General features: G+C 44.6%; 2 protein-coding genes across 4 annotated transcripts in view; one reads left to right on the forward strand and one right to left on the reverse strand.

The window, feature by feature from the left end:
• The window catches only part of MRPL22 (mitochondrial ribosomal protein L22), a 16,650-nt gene extending 15,756 nt beyond the window's left edge, over positions 1 to 894 (reverse strand). The window contains exons 1-2 of one of the 2 annotated variants that reach the window (XM_019506089.1): positions 855 to 894; positions 726 to 771 (exon numbers count right to left, since the gene is read on the reverse strand). In XM_019506089.1, coding sequence (XP_019361634.1) covers positions 726 to 771; positions 855 to 873 — 65 coding nt within the window. In that variant the 5' untranslated portion in view covers positions 874 to 894. Of the gene's footprint in view, positions 1 to 627; positions 648 to 725; positions 772 to 854 lie in introns of those variants that run through there. The other variant, XM_019506090.1, reaches the window with a different exon arrangement.
• A 94-nt stretch (positions 895 to 988) lies between these two features.
• GEMIN5 (gem nuclear organelle associated protein 5) overlaps positions 989 to 11,628 on the forward strand; it is a 32,779-nt gene continuing 22,139 nt past the window's right edge. Inside the window, exons 1-11 of one of the 2 annotated variants that reach the window (XM_019506091.1) lie at positions 989 to 1,169; positions 3,580 to 3,734; positions 4,232 to 4,413; positions 5,421 to 5,572; positions 5,824 to 5,940; positions 6,725 to 6,857; positions 7,224 to 7,383; positions 8,027 to 8,239; positions 8,992 to 9,077; positions 10,077 to 10,171; positions 10,436 to 10,572. In XM_019506091.1, coding sequence (XP_019361636.1) covers positions 1,025 to 1,169; positions 3,580 to 3,734; positions 4,232 to 4,413; positions 5,421 to 5,572; positions 5,824 to 5,940; positions 6,725 to 6,857; positions 7,224 to 7,383; positions 8,027 to 8,239; positions 8,992 to 9,077; positions 10,077 to 10,171; positions 10,436 to 10,572 — 1,575 coding nt within the window. In that variant the 5' untranslated portion in view covers positions 989 to 1,024. The remainder of the gene's footprint in view (positions 1,170 to 3,579; positions 3,735 to 4,231; positions 4,414 to 5,420; positions 5,573 to 5,823; positions 5,941 to 6,724; positions 6,858 to 7,223; positions 7,384 to 8,026; positions 8,240 to 8,991; positions 9,078 to 10,076; positions 10,172 to 10,435; positions 10,573 to 11,628) is intronic. The other variant, XM_019506092.1, reaches the window with a different exon arrangement.

Raw genomic sequence — 11,628 nt, forward strand, 5'->3', positions numbered from 1 at the left:
GGGACCTCAGCGCTTCTCCAACTATCCTCCTTAGCTCGTTGAAGTTTGCCCTCCTAAAATCTAGGGCCGCTGCCTTACTGCATGCCTTTGCCACCTTGGGCTGGATGGAGAATTCCAGCAGGCAATGATCGCTATCACCCAGGTGGTCGAGCACCTGCAGCCCCCTCACTTTTCTGTTGACTTTTCTGAGTCAACTTTAAAAGAGGTTTTAATTAATACTTCTAAGTCAAATATTATCTAGACTTCTGGATACCAGAGAACTGTTAGAAACTCAAATTACTGTCACATCACATTTTGGTCAGAATTACCTAGTATCTATCCAAGGAGTTTTAAATGAGAACAAAGTCAGTCACCATAAAACTACGCTGGTTCCTAAAACTTAAATAGGAAAAAAAAAACATTCAATCCTCTGCTTGAAAGCCAGATTCAGGCCAAGGACACTCGCTTTGTTGAAGAAATAGGAAATTGCACCGTTAGAAGCCACCAGCTGGTTTCATCTCCCTCAAACCAGGTTTTAAGAGTGCAGCTGAACCCAAAATATTTCACACTTGTTTTAACAATAGTCTTTTCCAAGCCCCCACTTCCACTGCAGGCTTTTTTAAACAAGTTTCTTCTCTCTTAAGTCACGTCATAGTTTGCATTCAGCTTCAAAATCAAAATGCAGCCGCCCCCCTCCAGCACACTGAGGGCACGGAAGATGGGGAGGGGAGGGGAGACAGACTCACCTTTCCGGCCGGGCCCCGGGGAGCACCGTCCGCACCCAAGCGACACCTGCACGAAACAACAAACAAACACTACCCTGCACGAGCCGCGAAACCACCGCCCAGCAGCTTCCCCAACCTCCCCTCACTCACCCACCATGACCGCCGCCATCGCGGCCGCCTCACTCTGACCGCGTATACGCGGAACCCCAGCTCATGCGTAGAGTGGCACCCGCGCATGCGCAGAACCAACGGCGGGGGTCAAAGGTCTTTTTGCGACCGTTGACGGCGGTGCTGGGCAACGGCAGATCCGCGAGCACGCGATGGCGGCGGAGCTCCTGCTGCCTGCCTCGCCCAACTGGTACCTCAGCCGCTGCAGTGACGCGAGCGCCGGCGCGCGGCTCTTCGGCTTCGCGGCTCGGAACAGTGTCTACCTGCTGCGGGTCGGCGCCCAACCCACCTTCCACGGTACCAACCCCGCGGCCCTGGCCCCGGCCCCGGGGCAGCACGAGGGAGCATCCTGCCCCGCAGCAGGCGCTGGAGGGGCCGGGCTCAGGGATTTAGGCTGCTGCGCCCCCCCCCCCCCACACACGTGTTAAGCCTCCATCAGAGGCCCCAGGGGCGCGTTTATACTATTACCATAAAAAACCCCAAACCTTTAAATACCATTTTTAAGCAGTCAGTCTTACACACGTGCCTGTTGTACCGTGCTTTAAAGCGTCACATGAAGAGATGTGCCGCTGAAGTGTAAAACAGGCCGAGCAGCATCAAGCCTGGCTCAAAAAAAGCAGGTGTTTTTGCTACCGCATGTTTGGGCAGCCGTGTGTGCGTGTGTGTTATTTAGTACGGGCACCCCTTGCTTAGTGCGCTGAATTGGGGGGGGGGTTGTTATTTAGTACGGGCACCCCTTGCTTAGTGCGCTGAATTGGCTCCCAGAAAAAACGGGCGTTTAAAGCGACAGCCAGGTGTTTAAAGCAACAACCAAAAGTATTTGACGACCCGAGATGGTGACTGCGAGCGTGATAACGAAACTCGCCGAGTGCAAAGTAAAATTGGGGATCCGTTTCAAACGAGCGCTATAGTGAATCAGTGTTAAGCAGCGGTTGCTTGTACCTCTTGTTGCAGGGCTCCCGTACATGAGCAGCGAGGCTGCCCCCACGTGTGTATAAAGCGTCCTCTGAGGCGAGGTAACAAGTAAATGTGTGCGAGGCTGCCCTTATGTGCGGTAACGAAAACGTCCGCTTTTTTTTAGCGATGCTTAATGCGCAGCAGCCCATTTTATTTGGCAGCAGTGTGTTTGCGCATTCCTTGAAGTGATGAATTGAGCCTGCTCGAGCATGGTACTTACCGCTCTTGTGTATGGGCATCCCTGCACTTCAAAATGGCTGTGGGGGCATTTGTTCTAAAGCTCGTTCAGCTATGTTTAGATACAGTGTCCCCGTGGCCATTTTGAAGCAAAGGGGATGCTGATGCACAAGATGCTCTGGGAGATTTATTTAGAGCCCCTCTAATTAAAGTGTCATATGTCCCCCCCCCCCCGCGCACACACCTGGAGCATGTGTATAAATGCCCTGAGGTTCTAAATTTAACACGCATTGGGAAAAACAGACTAATGCATGTGTAGACGTGCCCTGGGTGTTGGCCACAGCCCAGGCTGGGGATCTGTGGTCGTGCTCCTGCTGGGACTCGACCCAGAGGGTCCTGGCTCACAGATCCTTTCCCTCCACTTGGTGTCAGACCAGTGCTGCATTGGGGGCTGGGAGGAATGCCACCCCCCTCCAGTCAGATTGGTACGGACTACGCAGGATTTTGCCTTTACCTGAGATCTTTTAACCATGTGTTAACAGCCTTTTATAGGAGCAGGACAGTGGCTGCTGCAGTTCCCCTTCTTTCCCTGTAGCAGGTTCAGGTGTGATGTCCATGTTGTGTCAAGGTTGATGGTAGTTTTACTAAGAGGTTAGACAGGTCAGGGATGGTTTGGATAGAGCTGATCCTGCCTGAATCAGGGGTTGGACTACATGCAATCTGTGGAGCTCCCTTCGAGCCCCGTGGCTCTAGGATTCTGTGCACTGTGATTCACAGGATAACCCTGGAGATGGCAAATGGGAATCCGTAGTGTTAAAATCATCCTGCCCTGCTCTGGGCTTCTGGAGTTCCTTGCAACAAAAGAATCGCCCCATTGTTTTTCTGTAGTCAAAAAGCAAATGAAAACCAAGAGCTGGCATTTTCTAACAGGGGCTCTGAGCCTAACAAGGAGGACTTGGAGTCTGAGATCTAGAGTGATCTACCCCTGTCATACCCTCCCTAGCATGCACCATCATCTGTTAATTCTGCTAAATACCTTGTCACAAGCACATGAAAAAGGAAAGTTCAAGGGTGTCAAAGGTGACATTGCTGACTTTTCTGTTTAATAGCTATTAATGGATCTCTCGTGCATGAAATTGTCCTGTCCCTTTTGGGCCCTGGCTGAACTATCTGCCTTTACAATGTCCTGTGGCAGGGAGTTCCACTAATTAACTGTCCACTGCATAAGAAAGCATTTTCTCCTGTTAGTTTTTTGCCTGTCTCCTGCTCATTTCAGTGGCTGCCCCCTTATTTTAGTATTCTGGGAGTTGGTGAATAACTGTTTCCTATTCATTTTGTCCACACTTTTGTTTTCTATGGAGTGTGGGGCATGCAGGGATGAGTGTGTGGTTCTCCTGCTTCTAGCCACTTATACCCCAGTTGTTTGTTGGTGGATGTTACAATGCATAATATTGAATCTTTTGTATCAAGTAGTTTGTAGAAAGAGTATTCTTTTAGAGATGGGGAAAGGACAGCAGTTTCTCAGCAAGAATTTGGTCTGTGAATGTTTCCTCTTTTTGTATTTCAAACCTAGGAGAGCTCATCGGTCACACAGAACGGGTTTCTGGATTTACATTTTGTCATTTCCCTGATCAGACCAACCTCTGTGCAAGCAGCTCAGATGATGGAACCGTAAAAATCTGGGATACTCAGACTCTGTCTCTTGTAACTGAGCATACACTCCATCAGGTATAGTAGCCAATAACCAGGTCTGTGTGGCTGTAAGAAAACCACTAGAACAAGAGTTTTCCCAAACCTTTTATTAGCTAAACAGGGGGCAGAAATACATGCTGAGACCAAATAAAAAGATCCATGTAGGGGTCTACACCAGTTTCATTAAACTAATTTTAAAATTCATGTCAGTTAAGTCAGTGAAGGTTTTCTGGTTGGTTGGTTGGTTGGTTGGTTTGTGGAAAAACATTTAGTGTGGAGGACATCCTGGTAAGCAATTGTGTGTGGATTCCTTTGCAATTTTAATTTCCTGGCAGATCTTTGACAGCTACAGCTGTCACTTTCCCGATCTTGCTCTGTATCTAAACATTAATGCCTTTAATGATCTTAACCAAAGATAAAACTCCTACCACTTTAGCTGCCTCATTTAGTATTGTTTCACAGTTCATCTCTGCCTAATATGGGGTTAGAGACAAGACTTTGTCATGCCCTGGTTAATCGCTCTGTATTTTCAGAATACAATCTCAGCCTTGCATTGGTCACCCCTTGTGAAAGATCTGGTTGTATCTGGTGATGAGAAAGGCATCATCATTTGTTATTGGCGTAACAGAAATGACAGCCAACAGTTCTTCCCTGAGCCTAGGACTATCTTCTGCCTCACGTGTTCCCCTCACCAGGAGAACCTGGTAGCTATTGGGTAAGTGTTAATTATGTCGCTCCCCTTTCTTATGCTGCAAGGTAGATGGGGGGGGGTGTTTTGATTGCAGCATAATTTTAAGGCTATTCTTTCAGAAACGGTGGTGGTGGTTTAGGGATTTGGCTAGTTCTCTTTGAGTGGCGTGGGGGGAAAAAGAAGTACCTAAATGAACAACCTACTTATCGGCTTTCTGTTATGTAATGGAGAAGTCTTGTAAGTAACCCAGAAATGCCGGATCTCACAGACTCACTAGTCTCAGAAAGTTTGTAGCAGTCTGTGAATCTGGGCTGACTGTCAGTCTACATCTCATGTAAGTGACTGGGTGTTGGGTACAGAGCTGGAGGTAACAAGATAACTGTGTTTGCTGACTCTGTGGCTTTGACCTATACAGTTCCACAAACTGATGGTTTCCTTTTTGTGCCACTCCCCATAGCTTCATGAGGCCTTTGCTGCCCAACTGCAGTTCCAGCCCTCTTGAGCACAGCACCTGTTCCTGCTTTATGCTGGGTCCATTGTGATGGTTACTTGGCAATCTAAGACAAGATTATGTGGAGGGAAAGCTAACACAGGAAAGGGGATGGCATGAAATGAATTTTAGAAAAAGAAATTAAATCTTTCTGAACAAAAGATCCCTTGCTTTTTAAGTTCCCCAAGGTCAGTAGTGTTGATCCTTGGGGGATCATTGTCTTGTATGTTGCATTACTCCTGAGGTCAATGGGAGGTATGTTAGTTTACACCAGCTGAGGATCTGACCTATGCATGCAAGAGGCAGTATGTCCCAGTGCATAGAGCATTGTGGAACTCCATATACCTGGGATCTTCCCAGCTTGACCTCTAGCTTCGTGGATGACCTTGGTCACTTCTCCCTCCATGTGTAAAATGGGGATAGTGATGCTTACCTTCTTGGCAAAGCACTTTGCTAACAAAAGTCACTATATGCCAATTCAGTATCATTGTTATGAGACTCTTAAGCATTTTTTCATCACTGTCTAACTGCTTGTTTTTAGTTACAAGGATGGCATGGTGGTTATAATCGACATCAGCAGGAAAAAAGAAATTATTCATCGCCTGAGAGGTCATGATGACGAAATACACTCCCTGGCATGGTGTCCTGTGCCCAATGAAGAAGGATTATATAGTTGGCAAGAAGAGCTTCAAGGTACGCACAGACTGTTAGGAGGCTCTGGGTAATTCCTTGTAACCAAATCAGTTCCTTGTTTCATTAATAAAAATAGGAGTCTGAGGCAGCCTGGGATTCAGTCTGATTTAAAATAAACTCAGTCTGCTTTACAGAAGAATCTATTCTTTGGGCAGCATAGCTGAACTTCATCATCTTTGCTTTTATTTGTGCTTTGTATTTCCCAAGTGTTTTACCATTGTTTTAACACCATTTAATATTTCTCCTGAAAGAAGGTGAGGTTCCAAATGGGGAGCTAACACAGGAGGCAGCTGTAGCAAAAGGTTGTTACCTGGCTTCAGGAAGCAAAGATCAGACCATCCGGATCTGGAGCTGTGCTAGAGGCAGAGGTGAGCCAAAAACATTTCTCTAAGGCAATAGTGGTAGTATGCATGGATGGTATGCCTTAAGCATGCTTTCTGTCTGGTAGCCTGGTGACTTAGCAATGCAGACACCATTCTGGGATGGCTGAACAGATGTGGTCATATGCAAGACATGAAATTATTTCATTCTCTTCAGCGCTGTTGAGACTTCCATCAGAGTAGTACACCCACTTTTGGGCAGTGTAGTTAAAGAAAAATGTAGTCAAATTGGCAAGAATCCAAAGGAGAGCAGCAAGAATGGTAAGGACTTTAGAAAACAAGACTTGGGAGGAAAAGTTGAGAGAATCGGGTTTGTTTAGTTTTAAAAAGGGAAGACAGATGAAGGACATAATAGCAAGTTTTTCCATACTAGAAGACTTATTCAAATAGTGATCAGTTATTTGCTGGAGTAGAGAAGAAATCAGCTTAATTTTACAGCACAGGTGATTTAGGTTACATATTAAGAAGAACTTTCTGGGAAGGTAGTGAAGGACTCAAACAGGTTACTTAGGGAGATCATGGAATCTTCATGGGAGGCTTTAAGAACAGGTTAAGAAAATATCTTTTGGATACTGTAGGTATATTTATCTGGCCTCAGCCTAGGGGGATGGACTGATCTCTTTAAGGTTCCTTCCAGTCCTGCATTTATGTGATTTAAGAGCAGAAGCACTAGAGATTGCATTTAAGGCTTTGTGTTACAGGGCATATTATCCTCTGTAAGGATTGACATGCTCAGTGGCCACATTGTAGTGAATCTCTGCTGGTTCTGTAGGGGTGATTACTCTGAAGTTGCCCTCTGTGAAGAGAAGAGGTGGGGCAGTTGATCCTGCTATTAAAGAGCGTATTTGGCTGACTGTTCACTGGCCAAGTGACCATCCCTCGGAGCTTATGTCCAGTTGCTTTGGGTGAGTAGGTTTACTAGCCTGTGCATGTTCTATAGCTTTGGGGTTTTAGTTGCTAGCCAGCTGAATAAAAGCCCTTCACCCAGGCAAGTAATGGAACTGGTCAAAGGGCCAGGATTTTGGCATTGTATCCTGGGTAAAACTTTGTAAGACTACAAGTTCTTTGGTTTTGGGATTTATCCAGGAACCTAAATGGATACATCACAGTGTTAAGTAATATTATGCACTGCGTACTTATTTGTCCAATTCTGGGTTGGGGAAAGCCATGCAAGCCCAACTGATTTTGGTTTGCCATGGTTGTGCGTGAATATGTGTGTGTAATATATCCCTTGTGCAGGGGAACGTAACATGCATGCTTTCCCTTTGCAGAGGTGAACTGCTGCTATGGGATTTGGCCCAATCGGGGAAACGCAAGTGGACACTTTTGGGATCTTCCGAAGGGCAAAATCACTCACGGATCGTGTTCAATCTGAGCTCGCTTCGAGTGCAGGGCCAAGAGTTGCTCTTTTCCATTTCAATGGACAGAGATGTAAGAACCAGTTGTCTTAAAACAGAATAGAAATATCTGAGCCCATTTGTTTCAACTGAATCAGCCCGTCTTCTGTGACCATAAATTCTTCTCCTACAATGGGTTTATAGCTGGAGTTTTATGGCAGTGTTGTTTAGAAATTGTATTGAACTGTGGTAGGTTTTGTACATTTGTGTTGGTTTATGAGCTCAGACTTTTATTACATCAAAGTGAAAGAATTTCTCCCTCTGGACTCAAATGATTCATAGTGAGAGCTGTCCATCTCTTCCTTCCCTGTGTACATTTTTTTTATTTGAACAAAACCCAGATTCCCTTGGTAAAACCACACATATGTTACCACTAGCATTAGCTGTAGAGCACAGTAAAATAGTCAAAGGAGATGTGGTATTTTTTTCACTTGAAGGTGCTAGATACTTTCCATTTGCAGGGACATTTCCAAGGCTGGGAGAATGAGGTTCATCTTTTAATGAACACACATACCCTCTTGCCTAATCCAAGGACACTTCTCGAATGTGTTTGCCTGTGAGTGGGGATGTCATCCTTGGTCTGGTCTTGAACCTTTCTGCCTTGTCTTGTTCCTGTTTTCACTATTGTAATTGCATCAGTAATTTGCTCTTTTCTTCTTGTTTCCCCACTTCTCCAGGTGAAGTGTTGGGACATAGCAACACTAGACTGTTGCTGGACTGTGCCATCTCTTGGTGGGTTTGTCTACAGCCTAGCCTTCTCCCCTGTGGACACTGGCTGCCTGGCCATAGGGGTTGGGGACAGCATGATCCGGGTGTGGAATACTCTGTCCATAAGCAACGCCTATGGTGTGAAAACATACTGGCAGGGTATCAAAGCCAAGGTCACAGCTGTGAGTGTACTTCTAGTTCCCTTTTTTCTGTGTTTTGTTTTTTTAAGCCTTGTATTGTTTGCTTCTCTCTTCTGGAGAACATTTTCTCTAGTTAGTGGGTACATAAAATCAGTATATTACCTGTGTTCATATGTACTGGGTTAATTTGTAATAGCATATTTCTTACTGTCTGGTGGCAGAATTCTGGACTGTCACAGCCACAAATACCAATGTTACACATAGGCAAAACTTCTGAAGATTAATTTATGCAACATATTTCTGTTCATTTTTTCCACCTGTTATGATTCTCTGCCTCTGCCCCTAGGTTTTCCTGGACAGCCTTTACAGAAACAGGCTGGGACAATTGTGGGTATAGTTCAACCACTGCTTACTTAAAATCCCCATTCTCTGTCAGCGATGACAAGACAGCATTATCTATCCATCCCTGATAGCATCTCTTCTCGCCATGTTTCACAGTAACTTCCTTTTTTTTTATTATATTATTTTAGAAGGTTGGTATAACACACAGCCTTATGACTTCTCTTTCCCTGTTTTCCCAGTTCATTTTTATCAGGAAAGAGCCTTAGATATTTGCGGTAATCCAAGAGATGCATATAAATGGTGGCAGAAGGTTGGTGCACAAGGCACAGTACTAGCTCCCCAGTTAAAAGGTTTTTCTGTCTGAGCAGTATCTGGAAGGAACACACAAGGGCAAGGAAATTACCTGTGGACTTGTGCAGTTGTGTGACCACTTTTTACTGATTTGTGTGCAGTTATCCTGGCACCCGACTAAGGAAGGCTGTTTAGCCTTTGGAACAGATGATGGAAAAGTTGGTATATATGACACCTACTCCGGCAGGTAAGAAACTAGCTTGCAGGTGAATTAATGTCTTAATGAACAAACTATAGCTTCAGTGGTAGGCCAAATGGAAGCTTGGTAAGCAAACGAGCAGTTTTGAAGTCAAATTGATGCTTCATTTGCTGTGATCATTTATACGTTTCTCTATTTCATGCATTCATAGGGATGATCCTGCCTCTGTTAGAGCGTTGGACCAGATGACCTTTAGACATTTTTCCCAGTCCTACCTCTATATGAGTCTATTATTAGATAACAGTAGTTAGTAGACTTGTACATGTGCACTTTAATGTGCATTAGCTTATTTTTATGCAGATTAAAGTGTCATGAAATAACCATGTGCTTTCGCTAATGCGCATTAAAATAAGCTAATATGCTTTTTTCTAGTACCTCACAATGGAGGTACTAAATTTTAATGTGCATTAGCAAAAGTGCAGTAACAAATGTGTAGACATACCCAGTGTTGCTTTCGAGGCTTAAAGTAGGGCCCTTGCTGGTGCTGGGTCGTGACAGAGTCTCTTTTCCCTACTGTATTACCCTTGTGATTAGGCAAGTATAGAGAGTAGGAATAAATTAAGTCACCATCCAGTGCAGTTGGCTGGGTTCTGGGTATGTGTCCATCGTGCCCAGTCTCTCCGGTGTGCCTACTGCCTCTCAGTCACTTTGCTCAGATTGTCCAACCATATACTGCCAGTGGGTGGTAATTGGATATGGACAATTCTAGCTGGAAGTAAGACTTTTCAGAGCATAGAGAGCAATGTGGAAATGTGGCTTATAAGAAAAGCCCTGTGAATTCCATAACTATAGCAAACGGTACAGAGGGGGAAGCATTGAAGTGTGCTTCAAGGGTAGATTTCTGCTTGCTGGTTTTTTGTGCTGCTTATCTACCTTCACTTGTGGCACCTTTTGCATTGAGCTTTCTCTGTCCTTGAGATGTCTAGTGAATGTGCATTTCACAGAAATCTGACTCATTTGCTCCTCTGTCCTCCTCTTCCTACCCAGCACCAAGAACAAGCCTCCTCAGATCTCCAGCACCTATCACAAGAAGACTGTGTATACGTTAGCCTGGGGGCCTCCAGTTCCTCCCCTGTCTTTTGGTGAGTCCTGGAACTGCCTCATAGCAAATGAGAAGTCATTTCATTTGCAGAGGATGTGAATGCCATGGAGATGGATTATCAGTCCTTCTCGAATGAGGGAGCACCATGTTGCTGGGTAGTTTTTTCCTTTTTAAGTGTTGGTGATGCAGCCAGCCAGGCTTGGGTCGTAAATCACCTGCTGCCAAATCCTATGCACCTTGCATGACTTACTGTATATATTTTTGCTGGAGAAAATATCTCTATTTTGTTTTTCCTGCTGTATAGGAGGTGATGGTGACAAACCCTCTCTAACATTGTACAGCTGTGCTGGAGAAGGTATTGTGTTGCAGCACAACCCTTGGAAGCTTAACGGAGAAGCAACTGACATAAATAAAGTAATCAAAGACACTAACTCGATCAAAGTGAGTATAATTATATATGGGTGAGTGATGTTGAACTTGCACATTTTTCAGTTCCACTGGGATTCTATAAAACAAAGCGTCTGAAAAACTCCATCTTCTGAGAAGTACTTTAGAAACATTCAAAGCATCTGGGCACTTTGACTTGCACAAATACATGTCCCTGAAGGAGTTCTCATCTTCCAGTAAGACCAGACAGCTGATCTCTTGCAGTAAAACTGTCACTAATTATCATTTTGTTCTGCAATTTATTTACCCAGGCAAGTTCAGCTAAGAGAGCATATGGCTTTCACAGACATACTTAACTTTCTAAAACTCCTGTTTATATACTCAAAAGATGAAAAGCATTGTAATTGAGATGTGAATTAAAATTTGCAGTGCCCACTTTAAATCAGATAACCAAGTATCAGTTATACCACTCTTCTGATCAGGAAACTGAAGCAAAGAGCCTGACACCACAGAAGTGGGACTAAAATCTGGAGCAGGGAATGCTGGCTCCTATACACAGACAACAACATAGTCTCATTTTTCTGAATTGAACTTCCTTGTAGGTTTGTGGTGCAATCTGTAGATCAGCATCTGACCACTTACCCAGGTCTCACAAACCAAACCACCAGTGGTCAGTGGCCCACTGTTTAGGAACTGGTGCTCTGGACACTAAACTTCCCCTTCTCAAACACGCCCTGCTTTCTATTTTTTAAATGAAGTGTTGCAGGAAAAAGGTACTCAACGTTCCTGGGGAAACCCAGTTTCTATCATGCTGGTGCACGGTAGGCTGTGGTAATGAGCTACCCCTAATCCCAGATCTGACCAGTTGTTCCTCCTCTAAAAGAGAGAAGTGATCATATCAGCCCACATCCTCAACTATTATAAATCAGAGTAACTAAGTTGATTTTACATCAGCCAAAGTTCTTCCACAAAGGCTAGATTTTTCCAAGGAGCCTGAGGAGCTAAGTACCCAGATCCCAAAGTGAGATTTTGATCTGATAATTCAACCCATCCCCCATAGTCACTTTTCTCCAGTAATTGACCCACCTTTAAAAAAAAAAAAAAAAAAAA

This window comes from Gavialis gangeticus, unplaced genomic scaffold, assembly GCF_001723915.1.
Source record: "Gavialis gangeticus isolate Ggan-Ray unplaced genomic scaffold, GavGan_comp1, whole genome shotgun sequence".
NCBI classification, from domain to species: Eukaryota; Metazoa; Chordata; order Crocodylia; family Gavialidae; genus Gavialis; species Gavialis gangeticus.